Source organism: Electrophorus electricus, chromosome 17 (genome assembly GCF_041902795.1).
Source record: "Electrophorus electricus isolate QZ-2024a chromosome 17, ASM4190279v1, whole genome shotgun sequence".
In the NCBI taxonomy this organism is placed as follows: Eukaryota; Metazoa; Chordata; class Actinopteri; order Gymnotiformes; family Gymnotidae; genus Electrophorus; species Electrophorus electricus.
Window position 1 is genome coordinate 4,944,599 of NC_137513.1, and position 14,300 is coordinate 4,958,898.

Sequence of the window (14,300 nt, forward strand, 5' to 3'; positions counted from 1 at the left end):
CACTATGGGTAGTGCCCTAAGATCGAATTATATGGTTTGTGTTACTGTTGAAAGGAACAAGAGTACTTTCAGCATAAAAACATGTTTGCACTTCCCTGAAATTTATTTATGACATTAATGGGTAACTTGGGGAAACGACAGAAAGAGAAACTGGAATGTCTTTGGCTTGTCTGAGTTTGCTGAAGCAATTTGGCCTTTCTTGCCTGAAGTAAATCAGTTTTCACTCCCTCTGGTATGTTTCATATTTGATCACACCCTTCATAAAACATCTAAGAAGAGTAATGCTTTCGCACTGGCCCTTCGCCCCCTGATTCAGACCTCATGTCTTGCCTGACGTCTCTCTCTGAAAGATCCGATAGCACTTCAAAAGCTGCTGGCCTTTTGAAAAATGCCCTTCATTTCAGTCTCAGTCCAGTCCAGCAGTGGGTTTCTCAGGCCTGAGCTGTCGGGGGGGGGGCGCTATTCAGGCTTCTATCAGGGACCACTGTTTGTCTTTAGGGAGTGTCTCTGAACCCTGCAGTGAGAACGGGTGGGTTTAGTAGACTGAAACTTGGATGGCAGAGAGAAAGTCATGCTACAGTCTGGAAGGACCGAGGAATATTTATGATCAGCGCTCACCTGTATTCAAACATTTGACTTAAACAGGTTTTTGCAGTCAAATATAAATAGCACTTGTAAAATCATTAATGATTTTACAGTAGCAAAATGTTTTAACCAGTAAATTTGTCTGCCATCATCATGGTTTACGCTGACTCTGAAGAAAAAAAATTGCTCAGAGACTCCAGTCATTCATTAAAGGAGAACATTTTTAATACCAGGAGCTGCCTTCTATACCCTTGAAGCATCTGGGTAGAGCACATGAAGGCAGCTGGCTCCCGCGCCCTCCCTCCAGCTCACGTCTGCTCTCCTCCTCTCGCCCCTCAGCGCCGATGCTCTGCTGCAGCCATGTTCAGCAAAAAGAAGAAGCAGCGCGTCCAGATCTCGGCCCCCTCCAACTTTGAGCACCGCGTGCACACCGACTTTGATGAGCAGGAGCAGAAGTTTGTGGGGCTCCCTCGCCAATGGCAGAGTCTCATCGAGGACACGGCGAAGAGGCCCAAGCCCTTCATCGACGCCACAGTCATCACCACCGTGGAGCCACGCAAGGTTAGGCTGTGTGCGAAGGCAGCTGGGAAAAAAACAGATGTCGGATCTTAGCGTGCAAAATGTTGGAAACTTGTAGCTCCAGTTTAGTGAGCAGCTAGAGTTGCAGAAGTTAAATATGACTTTCAGACTTCTAGCTGACTGGGCCATTCGAGATATGCAGTGTCACCTGAATTTTGCTTGTACTTTTTCTGTAAAGCAGGATTGCAGAAATAACTGACACTTTAGTTTACTTGACTATATATTTTCAGAGAAAATCTTTTTTCAGATATTCTCTGGATCTGTATGGTATGCAAAAAGTGGGTTTTTCCTAGTCAGAGATAATGATCCCAGCGTAGTTTGGTGACCCTTGCCCTTCTCTTTGCTGCGACGTGCGGTTGTTTTTCAGACCATCGTGAGGGGCAGCAAGCTAGGGGTGGATGGCTCCCTGACGTGGCTGCTGGATGAGTTTGAAACCATGTCGGTAATCCGCTCCAACTCCCTGCGGCGGGGCAGCCCACCCACCCAGCCTCGCAGTGATTCCGGCTCCTCGGGCTCCTCCGGCATGCAGGAGAATGGAGAGTATCCTCATCGGTACCAGTTCGATCGCACTGACCGCATTGGCGATGGCAAGGACAGGTACAGGTAAAATGTTCCTTTTACACTTTTTCCTCCTGCAAAAATTTATTTATTTGTATACATTTATTTATTTTTCAATCTTGCTTGTGTGCGCAGAGATAGAGAGAGAGCCCGTATAGAACACCAAGGTCCGGACCCCCGGCAGTCTCAGCGACCAGCTCGGGGCCCCCGGGAAGATGGGCGGCCCCAGCAGCCTCGCGGTCAGGAACCCAGTCGGCACCGGGACCGCGAGCGTCCGGCCGTGCCACCTGCGCCACCTCCACGCGAGCGTGACAGACAACGTGACCGAGAGCCGCACGAGTACCACGAACAAGTGGTCAGGAGGGAAGAGGCCAGTGACAGACGGCCCAAATCCAGCTACACAAGTCAGGATGGGAGCCCGCAGTCCCCACGGGACAAGAGACCCCTGTCTGGACCAAACATTCGCACCCCTAACCTGCCTGTTACAGACGGAGTAATGAAGACTGCACAGCAAAGCCGGCCGTTCAACACGTACCCCCGCACGGAAAGCGACACAGCAAGAAGCCCCAGCAGTCAGGTTAGTAAAGAACCAAAAGCAACCTGAAATGAGACTGCAGGATTGTGCAGGCATGTTCATCTAGCACTTTGATTTGATTTGATTGATTGATTGCAGGACTTGAAGGCAGGCAGAACTCATGAGTCTTCCCACCGCAATGGCCCCTCCAGCGGGGTGAGCCACTGTGGCAGCGGTGGGGGTAAGGCTGCCTCTCGAGGGGAGCCCCAGCAACATCATGCTTCCCACCCAGCTCTGGGTCCAGAGCCCCCTGCCAGCCAGCAGCTTCCTCCTGCTCCCAGACCCTCTGGCCCTCCCCAGCAGGGCCGCTCCCCACAGAGGGAGCCCCAGCGCGTTTCCCACGAGCAGTTTCGTGCCGCTCTTCAGATGGTTGTTGACCCTGGGGACCCACGCACCTACTTGGACCACTACATAAAAATCGGCGAGGGCTCCACCGGTATTGTGTGTATCGCGACAGTTAAGAGCACAGGCAAGCTGGTGGCTGTGAAGAAGATGGATCTTCGGAAGCAACAGCGGCGAGAACTACTCTTCAATGAGGTGTGGGATGTTTTACTTTTTTTTTTTTTTTTTTTTAAGACTTCCATGCAAATTTTGTCTTTGAGGATAATAAAAGACACAGAGATGAGCTGAACTGCTATGCAGTGTTTATTGAAAACCCTCATCACTGTCTTCTCACCTTCAGCTTGTCCAGCTGCTAAACGATACACTATCCTGTCATTTTTGAAAAAATTGCCAGTATATACATAGTAAGAAATGTGAAATATATTACAAAGTAAATTAGAAATGTTGCAATTCCTCTTTAATGTCTTTTTGAGTTAGTGAAATGTGTCCCTCACATCAGCTTTGTTTCTCTTAAGGTGGTTATCATGCGAGACTATCACCATGACAACGTTGTGGAGATGTACAACAGTTACTTGGTGGGCGATGAACTCTGGGTTGTCATGGAGTTCCTTGAAGGTGGTGCACTAACTGACATTGTCACACACACCAGGCAAGTGATTCTTGTACATGAATGTTGTTTCTGAATTTGGTGCTTCCAAATCAACTTGCAGAAATTCTGTGTTAAAATCACTTAAATATATGGCTATTTTACTATGAGCGGTTTCATCAACTTGTAATGTATGTACTAACATAAATAATTATGGATATTAAAATTAAATAACCGTACTCTTTATTCTAAAATGGTTATGTACTGGTTATCTCAAATGATTTCCCTCATATTCCATGTACCCCATATTAAACAACTGTGAAAAGTCCAACACTAGGTGGCAGCTCTGAGCTACAGTAGTTGATTTTGCCTAAATGCTGTACCAGTAGTACTCTCCCTCTCAAATCAAGCTGTGTGGGTGTGTTTCAGGATGAATGAAGAGCAGATAGCCACTGTGTGTCTGTCTGTTCTGAAGGCTCTGTCAGTGCTACATGCCCAGGGAGTTATTCACAGAGACATCAAGAGTGATTCCATTCTGCTAACTCATGACGGCAGAGTGAGTCCCTCGCCCTATCTTTGTGTGTGTGTGTGTGTGTGTGTGCGCGCGCACGCACATTGGTATTTGCGTCTCTTCGTGTATTAATATCTGTGAATGCCTATAGTACCTTTTTGCTTTGGTGTGCTTGCTGTTCTCAGTGTACTTGTACTTTATCTGTACAAAACAAGCACACCACCTGCATGTTTGAGCTTTGCCTCAGCGCAAAATTGCCCTCCAGTAAATCAGCGTTTTGTGGGTGGGTTTGTTTGTGTTTGTTCTTGTCTTGTTTGTGTGCCAGACCTTCATTGGCTGGGGGTGAATAGTGGCCTGTTGCGTAGGGGATAGCTTTGGGGTTGCGGTAAGAGAAGAGGAAGTGTTCTGTGTAACGACAGCTGTTTTGTCTCAGGAATTTGTTTGCTTGCCTTTTTGCGTTTCATTTCCTCATATCGCATTGGACAGGATTGTTCATGTGTTCGTGTTCCACAGGCCAAGCCTTTCACTAGTTTAACCAACCAAGCAATGCAAAGTCATTAGCTTCACTGAGTACATAAATAGCAATGACATTTAATAAAAAACAGCATATAATTTGGTGATCTGTCATTTAATTCCTTGGCCTAGTCCCTCAGAAACAAGGCAGTCCAATCTGTAGCCAATAGGTTACAAACAGGTCACAGCATAATGGAGTAAGTCACAGAGCTTCTTTGTGTCTGACTCAACATCTCTAATGCACGTTTCTAAGGAGAATGTTACCAATATTTTAAGTAACACCACTGTTCGGTTCCTTTTTGCTCTGCGTCATGTGCGAAGGAACACAATGTTGTGTGTCTGAGGTCCACGTAACAAACCTATTGACTAAGTGGGTTCTTACCTGCTCGACAGAACTGAATGCCATTGCAGTGTGGGTGATGAGAAAGTCAAAGGAAATTACCCTCTTGTTTCATCCGCTTGTGGCAGATTTCATCCAGATGTCTCAAAGGCTGTGTGAGGAAGTGATGTGGTTGGGTGTGCTCATTATTAGAATCTGTGTGTGGACATCGTTCTTCCTCCTTACTCTAAAAGGCGGCAGTGAGGGGGTAAAGGCTTGCACAGGATGTCTTTGTACTTTTTATTTTTGTAAACACGTTTGGTACACCCTCCTAGGTGAAGCTGTCTGATTTTGGCTTCTGTGCACAAGTCTCCAAAGAGGTTCAGCGGAGGAAGTCGCTGGTAGGAACGCCATACTGGATGGCACCTGAGCTTATATCAAGGCTGCCATATGGACCAGAGGTAAGATCCTGTTGGTCCACCTTGTCACCATGTCCTGTTAAATGAATCACTCTGTCTCTGTGAGCGTGAACACTACATCACTGGACCTTATTTAATGGCAAGCAAGAGTGTTGACTGCATTAAAAGAAGAAACTCCCCCCACCCCCACAGGTGGATATTTGGTCTCTTGGTATTATGGTGATTGAAATGGTTGATGGAGAACCTCCATATTTCAATGAACCTCCACTCAAGGCAATGAAGATGATTCGCGACAACCTGCCACCCAAGCTGAAGAACCTCCATAAGGTTAATGTCTTTATGCTTATTAAACCCCAAACCTCAGTTGAGTCTCATCAGCTCTCTTTGGGCACTCTCTCACATGACCTCCTTCGTTCCCTTAGGTTTCGCCACTGCTCAAGGGCTTTTTGGACAGGATGCTTGTTCGAGACCCTGCCCAGCGGGCCACAGCTCAGGAACTGCTTAAACACCCCTTCCTCAGCAAATCGGGCCCTCCCTCCTGTATTGTGCCCCTCATGCGGCAGAACCGCATGAGATGAGGGCACGGCGCATCCGTTCCAGCAGGAGCTGGAACTAAAAGACTCAGCTGAGCTCAAAGCAATGACCGTTTTAAGGTCAGAGACCTGCAGAGAGGTGCTGATCCACACATGCAGCTCAACTTTGCGGTCAAGTATTTGAGGAAAAACTGTAGGTACTGTACACACTGTGCTTGACGAGAGTTGATCGCTGTAGAAAGGGGGTGGGGGTGGGGGGGAGAAACCCTAAAAAAAAAATCACTGAAAAAATGGCAAAACCTCTATCATTTTACAAGAGTTTTGGCCCAATGCCCTTCATTCCCTCCTTTTTCTTCCCTTAAGGGAGTCTTTTGGATTGGATTGTTTTTGGGAACATCATCTCTCATTGGCTGTAAGCCTCATGCGTCTGGCTGAAGTGAAGAGTCGGTGACTGAGTCATTTACTGTGTGAAGCTTCCACTGCTCCAGTGGAAAGCACAGTCCTTCTGTATACTCAACCACTTTCCTACTTCAAATCAATTTAAAGAGCAAAATAACTACTGACAAATCTATATTTTTACTTTATCAAAAGGAAAAAACACTAGACTTCTGTAACACTAGGCTAGGTAAACACTGGAAGTGTGCTTTTTACTTCATAGCATTTCTAGTTTTATAGAAGTTTGATAAAACGGATATGTGGTTTATATCAATTTTCTTTTCTATATCTCATTACAGTGGGAAAATTTCCAGCACTGTTATGATATTGCAGCTGCACTCCTGTTACTTTTTATTTCAGTATACACAAATTCCTTTGACAAATTCTGAAATTAGCCTTCCGATTTTTTTTTTTTTTTGGGTGGGGTGGTGGTGGGGTGTGTGTGTGTGTGTGTGTGTATGTGTGTGTGTGTGTATGTGTGTATGTGTGTATGTATTTAAACTTGATTTTAAAGTCTTTTTTAGAAAAAAAAATCATACCACTGTGCCTTCACGGCTCCGACTGTTACAGAGGTCTTTCCGTTGTAAGACCATGTGCCTTGGGAGGTTATCCCAAGGTTCTCCTATTGCCATGTAGTTTGTGTAGCCTGAAGTACCGTGTCCTTTCCTTGCAAAACCTCTAGGACATGACCTGTAAGATGGAAAGGGAACTGCAGTACATGAATGTAAAGCTTAGCCTTGAAGGCCCACAGCTCTGTAGGCATTAGAGTTTTCTCTTCCTAAGATTTGATCTCGGATGTGTTGAATCGAGCACAATCGTGCTTTGGTCATTCAGAGCTTTAACACCCCTGGCGTAGTGACATGTGAAACAGGGGATAAGTATTGAAGGAAGTGGACCTGTGCAGTTGAGTTCTCCTATCCGGCAACTACAACCACGTTTGCTGTGTAGACTGGTGTTTGAAAACTAACATGAAGCACTCTTCCATTAAAGTAGCTGCATGAACATGTAAGCACAAATTTGGTAGGATCTCCCAGCAGGGCTTTCTGCAGAGCCGCCAGTGCCTTGGTCTCTAATCCTAGGTTCTTTAGTAGAGTAGTATGTTGGCTTGCACCTAGAGAGCAACCAAAGATGTCATTTGGAGAGTGATCCAGGGGTTGGCTACAAGTAAGCTGGTGATTATCAGCCCAAACATTTCCAAATTGCACACTACATTAGTACATTATACTCTGCCTAGCATTTTGGCATGATGCTGTGTATTTGTCTGTTCCATCATTCAAGTTTAGGCCTTAAGTGGATTGAATTTTGATTTGCTTTGATTAATTCTTGTTAATCTATTAGGTGTTTTGGATTTGTTTGTCTACGCTACTGTGTGAAAAATTGAAATGAACTAAAAAAAAAAAAGGAGTAACTGCACAGTATCAGAATTTTAGTCTCACCACTAGTTTGACATTTTAATAGTTATTTGAAAGTCTAGAAGGTGGTTTAGAATGAAGAGGTAGTTTTTATAATGTACATATTGTGTGAGATGTTTAAAATGATCTTTCCTGGTGATTTAACTTCTAATTCTCTTTAATCCAATCTTTAGTCACAAGTGTAAAAATATATTTTATGGACAGATAGTAAACATTTTTTTTTTTTTTTAGTAGTACTTGTTTTAACATCAGCATTTTTCTCACATCGGAGTGCTCCAATTTTCTGGAGGAGGATCTAGAAAATGACAATCAACCATCTGAGTGAAGTATGACATTGGAATGCCTTTTTTTGTTTGTTTTTTAGCATTGGAAACATGGAGTCTTATGTTTAGGAATGGAATGAATTCAGTGACCAAATGGCATTGGTAGATTTGCATGGCTCACTCAAGTACCACTGAGAGAATTAGTTCTGCTTTTAAATTGTAAAGTGTGCAGAAGCAAAAAGAGGCTCTGCATCCATGAATCAGTTTTAGCATTCCTACAGGAACACAGCCTTACTGCATGAAAATCCTTACAGCCGCACTGAAAAAAAGAGTAAATAAATAGAATATGCTTTTCCGTTGAGACCACTACAGGGTATTTCAGCACATGGGTGTGTTTTTTGTATGGTTTTTTTCAGCCTAGGGTGTGTACTACTTTGAAACACCTGCAAAATGTTCACTACAGCAAACTACTTTTTCAGCATGGGGCTTTGCCCTCAAAACCACAAGCCTCTTGATTTTGAAATCTGAGAATGGAAAATGCTATACTGTGAGAAGCATGGCTGAATCTATGGCACACTTGTATGAGTCTGTGTTGGGTAACTTGTAGAAACGTTCCCTCACTTTGTTGTTTTTCCTCAAAGGTTCCTGAAAATGTAACACTAAGGCATCATTTGTAATATTTTGTAATTTTTGCCAATGTTAACTAATGAGGTACATCTATGATATCCTAATATCTATGTGCATTTTGTACATTTGGGGGATGCACTGATGTGCTTCATTGCCATTATTTTTCAATGTCTGTTTGCCAATACTGTAAAGGTGGAAATGTGGAATATTTGATCTAGCTAAACACGCTCAGAAGCTCTGCTGGAAAATTGACATCACCCACTGAAGTTGCAAGACGTTTTGCGAGTGGTAAAATCTTAAGTGCTCTGTGCACCATCTGCAGTATAAATATCTTAACTCATACATGATGTAGGCTGATTCTTTTGTCATCGCTAAAACTAAAAGGTCATACTGCTGTGGTATGTGCAGATGCAGATATGGTACTGCTACTGTGGTGCATCCCCAATAATGCATTTCATCCGATTTGTTTGCGCTACTGCCATAAAACCCACTAATGGATCTCGCTTCCTTATCCAGATGCTTTGACACCACATTTTAAAGACTGGTTTTCTGTTTGCATTTTTAAACAATACTCATATTCTCATCACCTTTGTGTAGTTTTTATTTTAAAGAACTGGTTTGTTTTAAATTTTGGAATAGATAGATATATGAATGAGTACCCTTTTGGTAGATTTTGGATGGCTTGTGAATACAATGATTTAGACGTGACTGTCTTTATTACCAAACTCAAGTTTAAACTTCAATCAGAAGCTCAGAATCCTGTCTGGACTGTGATGACTACTACTGACTGGCTTGCTCCATGTATGTGTGTAAAATATCAGAGTTCACAGATCCTTTTATTCTGTTAACTGTAGTTATATCCTGTAGACATGTCACTTTTAATAGAAAAATGGAAGTCGACTCAATGATTTCGATTTTGTATTGTAAAAAAACATTACAGATGTTCTGACTTTTGAAAATACATTTTTCCTTCATACAAAAGTTCTCCCCTTTTTCTGTGTATGCACTCAGGCTGAAAAACAAAAAGCACAGCAATCAAAGCAGGTAAATATGGGAAACTGAGTACTCAAAACATTGGACTTGAGAACCAAAATAATTCTTGGACACTGCTGTTATTTCAAAGTAAAGCTGTTGCTAGGAATTTTGTACTTCATATAAATTTCACAATTTGTGGTCATTGTCTCAATTATTACACATAAAGTGGCGATCCTTTTATAAGCTATTAGGACCAAGTAAGAATGAATGATTGTTTTTGTTTTTTATGCAGCAGTAAGGTATGGGTTTTTGCTCCTGCTTAGGTATCACTTTAAATTACAGCAGTGAAAGTTGATCAGCTCACAAATCCTACATTTGCATCACAGGCAGGAAGAAAAAGGTGTATGCCTTGGCACAGCATGCATTTCTAACACCTCCCTGCAGGCTACATTTCCTCAGAGGCAGTTGCTTCCCGCCTCTCTCCTACCCCTCGCTCGTTAGATGGCCAGTAGCTAACTGAAGCTATGACTTCAACGCAAAAAGGATCGTGAATGACTTGATGGAAATAAATAAACCTCAGCGCAATTTCCCGGCGCACTGATGATGATCTGCCGTGTACTGACGGTTCGCGTGGGCGACTTTTCGCCCCGATCCCGGGCGGAGCTGTCGCGAGCCCTCAGCCAATCGGAAGTCTCGCTCTTGGTGCGAACACAGCTGAGCGGTGAGTCATCTTGACAGAATCATGAAACAGATGCACTTGTTGAATTGCATCCCATTCATTTCGAGTGCGCTCTTTGTGTTCAAACACATCGCGTTACCGAAGAAAATGCACTAGAGATTTACCTGATAACCACCTCCAGCCTGCCACGATTCATCAGCCATTACTTCGCCGTTAGGTAAGTGGTGTTTAGGTTCGTTTTGGTTGAGCTGTTGGCCGTGCGCGAGTCTCGGGTTTTTTCAATTTTATGAAATTGCCGGATGAGTCTAGAATAGGCACGTGAGCACAGGTTTTCGGACGTTTTTAAATACATATCTCTTGTTCAGTTTCTCACGTCGCTGATGGTGAATAAAGATCTAGACCCGTGTTCACGGTGCAGAAATAGCCATGGTAAATGATGCTATGATAAGAATTCAGGTAAAGAATAATGGTTTGGTAATGGCAACTTAGTTAAATAATTTTCAAATGCATATTGCCAAACTAAAGTAGTTCAGATCACAATCCAGCTAGGTGATTGCCTTATTTATGTTTGGTCTTGCTTGCGTTTTTCTCTTATAAGTAGCCATGCTGGGACTTGGGGTCCATATAAGGCTATTGGTGGATTTATTTATTTATAAATTATTACTTGTTTTCAGTTTTCTTAAGCTACACACTTGTCTCTTTCTTTACTTACCAGCACATCTATCTATGCAGTGGCAATAAATGCCACTGGTTAACCCTTTTATACTATATTTAATTATGTCTCAAGCCACCTATGGTGTTTGATGAGGTGCCTTTTGCCAGTGTGTAGAAATGATGCCCAGCCCTGAAGGAACATTTCTCCTAAAGCCTGCACAGATTGTGCCTCTGTATTTACTAAGGTACAGCGAAGACGGCCCACTGTGTTTATATTTTTGCTTTGCTGTCTGTGTTACTTTCAGAAGTTTACAGGAAGCTGTGGCATAGCTAATTATTAATTTTAACCCTAATCTTCTGCTGCAGGCTATAGTGCACTTTCACATCATGATATATAATGCACTCATTTTCTCAAGCATGCAGCGCTCCAGGCATGTCAGGTTCTGTTCTATGGTTAGGGTAAGGGTGTGGTGTTTACCAGCTGTTGCAATTGCAGCTGTACTTGGCCTCCACCTCTTTCTGTAAAACCAAACAAGTCTGCGTTTAGCAACACTGCAGGCCTTAAACTATCGAAAGCCCAATCTGGAGTGGGGTTTACATCATTAAGACCTCTTCCATATCTGTGATCGGACACGTTTTTATGTGAAAATCTGTGCGCTCTCACTCACTTGGATGCTGTGGCAATAATATGTTTGTCTGGCGCTTAATGCCTTCGTGTGTATTGTACCACTAGGATTAGAGACTTTGATGTCTGCACTGCGACTGTGGCCATGTTTGGACGCTGTCCTGACCTTTGCGATCTTCATCTCGTCCATCCTCCCAGACATTGCCACGGGTATGACTCCGTTAGTCACTTCAAAATTTGCCAGGGCAGATCTTAATTGACCCATTATCTTCGTACGTGATTCATCACTGAGCTCTTATATTTTACGTAATATATTTATTACTGTCAACTAGCAACTGAGTTTATTTGTAGCTATGTGATGTGGGTGTTTTCATTTTGTTGTACGGCACACACATATAGATGCCTTGTACGAAAAGGGTTTACCCAGAGCACCACAGTTTTTAGAGGAACTTGTGTAGATGTACTAATTTTAATTCTCTTCCTCTAGGACTCTCAGGTCAGAGCTGCCCTCACCCAGTTATCCCAGAGCATGGTGGCTTTTACTGTAAGCCCTCTCCATGCAGGGGCTTCACTCAGAAGAGCTTTATCTACTACTTCTGCGAGACGGGCTACAGCCTGCCGGGCCGGGTTCACCGTTCCAAGTGCCTCAAAGGGCAGTGGACCCCCAGTGTGCCCACATGTGTCCCTAACACAGGTAAGAGGGTGAGCCAAGCCCTGGTAAACTGGGCAATGAAGATATCTAGTCTCGTTTGAAACATGGGCTTTCTGCAAAGACAACATGTCACATATTCATGTATTGTAACAGAGACTGATACATATTAACGGAATGAATGACCTGGCTAAGAGCAGTTGATCTTTAGTTCTGCATTTTAGGTAGAGGAACTGTTCCGGGATCGGACGTAGACATGCAGAAAGCTTTAGTGAATGACCTACATAAGCTTCATGTGGCATGCAAGCAAAGTGCAACCCAAAGGCTTTGTGCTCCGCTCACAGCAGAAAAGGCTTCCTTTTTTTTTTTTTTTAGCTCAGCCACAGCGACAGGAAACCAAGAGCGAACGGGAAATGAGCCAAGCCATCATGTTAACCAATATTTCTTGTTCTGTGATGAATTTAGAGCCCTCGGAAAATGACTGCGTCATGGGGTACAAACACTACCGTTATCTGCAACACATCCACGTTGCCTAAAGTTTGGTCAGCTTCTGCTTGCATTCCAGTTGCAGAACACGCCTCCGAATAAGGCCAGCGGTGGCAGCTCTGTTTGAGTGCTCGTCTTGTGTAGGTTAAACGCTGCACGTATTTTGTTCTCATAGCTGGGCATGCTAAACACGAGGACAGAAACACCAGCTCTATGCCGAGCATTGCTACAACGGCTGTTGGAGTGTCCATCTTTCTGCTGACCGCCACAGCCTGCATGGTTATCAAGTCTCGTTTCTACCCATGTCATTCACAAAGGTATGCTACCGCAGCCACGTTGCCATGGCAACAGTAGTACTAGTTTCGCTGGTTTACAAAAGCGATATTTTTCTCAGTTAATAATTTACAATAAAATATCTACTTGCATATAAAACAAACGGATTCTTTGATCTGAATAGCTTGCACTCAGCGTCGTCCTGTGTCGCTCTTTCAGCCGACGATCGTCGGACCAGGTGGACTTGGTCGTGGACGGCTTCCCCGTGTCTCTGCCCACCTACGAGGAGGCAATCTATGGCAGCTGGGGCCAGCGCCTCCCGCCTTTTCGGGGGCCAACTCGGCTCCTGCTCGCCTCATCAGAGCACAGCCCCCTGTCGTCCCTCATCCAGTCCGACTCGAGCTGTTCCGCGGGCGAGGTGAATCATAGCGTGGACATGCTGACGCAGCCGCCACCCTACGAGGAAGTCCCTGTGCGGGTGGCAGACGACAGGAACGAGGAGGATGCGAGGGTGCCGAACATTGCACTTACTGCGGAGAAGGACAACTAACGAGTGAGGCGCGTCCACTCTCCTGCATGCTTCTGACTGTCCTCCCTCTGGGCCAGAATGCCGGTGGTTTGTGGCTGTCGACACAGGGTGACTCCTAGCCCCTAGTTCTTAAGTAATCCGTGTCCTTGAGATTTCTTTTCCTTAATCTTAATGAAAGCCTGCGGCTGAGAGCGTGCGGATATTCAGCAAACATAGCGACGATTTTGACTGTATGAGGACTACGTGATATGCACAGCAATGTTGATTGTTTAAAGTTTTCAGTGGACCTGGAGACATGTTTATCATTACCCTCAGTGAGGACACTAGACCACAGTGGTCGCAGGGACATGCATAATAACCCAAGCATTGCATTAGATGAATGTTGACTTTCTTTTGTGGGACCCAACATGACTGCAGTGAGCAGTTATTGTTTAGAGGAGAATGTAAAAAGTAGAATGTAACCCTAGCAGAACGGGGCGATTTGATGGCGTCACCTGCACGCATGCCTCAAGCACAGACTCGCCCAGGCTCAGAACCAGAGCTGAGGTGGGATTTTGCTTGGATTGTTCTTGCGAGAAGCTTCCCTTTGCACTGAGGCTCCCCTTAGACTCTTCACTCTGTTCACTGTGTCTAGTTTACAGTGACTGCTAACTGTTGCTGCAACGGAACACCTTTATTTATAACGGGTGGAATTTTGTATAGAGTGTACAGTAGTTAAAAACCATTTAGGTGGAAGGCATCGGTTTAAAGTTGTTCCCTGATGGTGTTTAGGAGCAGTACAGACTTGAAGCACACTTGCTGTAATGGCATTCTGCCTTTCTTTTACTGTTTAACTAAAAATAGTGGCCTGTTATGTTACTATAATGTTTCAGATTTTACATACATGTATTTAGCATTTCTCAAATAATATATAAATATCTTAATGTTATAATTGATAACCCTTTTGAAGTGAATTTAATTAAAAAGATTCCATTTTAAAACTGGTCAGTGCTGCTTTTATCTATTTATGTATTTATTTATGTATTTAAACATCTCACAGCTCATTGCAATAACTTATTTAACAGATCTGGTGATGTCAGGGCATGTAGAAAACAACATCATTTTCTGTGCCACAGGTAACCGTGTCTTAATGTTTGGTTTCTTTTATAAAGAAAGTACACTGGTGGTTAACACT

General features: G+C 43.8%; 2 protein-coding genes and 1 long non-coding RNA gene across 4 annotated transcripts; 2 read left to right on the top strand and 1 right to left on the bottom strand.

Annotated features, from left to right (window-relative positions):
* Positions 1-788: 788 nt before the first annotated feature.
* Positions 789-4,762, bottom strand: LOC145651845 (uncharacterized). Its single transcript, XR_014117930.1, has 2 exons — positions 4,631-4,762; positions 789-1,168 (listed from the first exon to the last, which is right to left on the bottom strand). It is a non-coding gene; the product is annotated as an uncharacterized LOC145651845 (long non-coding RNA).
* On the top strand, positions 859-5,776 carry pak4 (p21 protein (Cdc42/Rac)-activated kinase 4). 2 transcript variants are annotated; one of them, XM_026997778.3, is made up of 9 exons: positions 859-1,146; positions 1,532-1,767; positions 1,858-2,299; positions 2,396-2,833; positions 3,154-3,287; positions 3,654-3,780; positions 4,903-5,028; positions 5,179-5,313; positions 5,409-5,776. In XM_026997778.3, exons 1-9 carry the CDS (start codon positions 859-861, stop codon positions 5,562-5,564), a joined length of 2,082 nt encoding a protein of 693 aa, XP_026853579.2. In that variant the 3' UTR covers positions 5,565-5,776. The 2 variants fall into 2 exon arrangements, with proteins under 2 accessions (XP_026853579.2, XP_035390051.1); XM_035534158.2 differs by having other exon boundaries at positions 1,532-1,761.
* Positions 5,777-6,405: 629 nt separating this feature from the next.
* zgc:152863 (sushi domain-containing protein 6) lies at positions 6,406-14,106 on the top strand. Its single transcript, XM_026997771.3, has 5 exons — positions 6,406-10,127; positions 11,298-11,399; positions 11,677-11,883; positions 12,500-12,641; positions 12,817-14,106. Exons 2-5 carry the CDS (start codon positions 11,312-11,314, stop codon positions 13,145-13,147), a joined length of 768 nt encoding a protein of 255 aa, XP_026853572.1. The 5' UTR covers positions 6,406-10,127; positions 11,298-11,311; the 3' UTR covers positions 13,148-14,106.
* Positions 14,107-14,300: the final 194 nt, after the last annotated feature.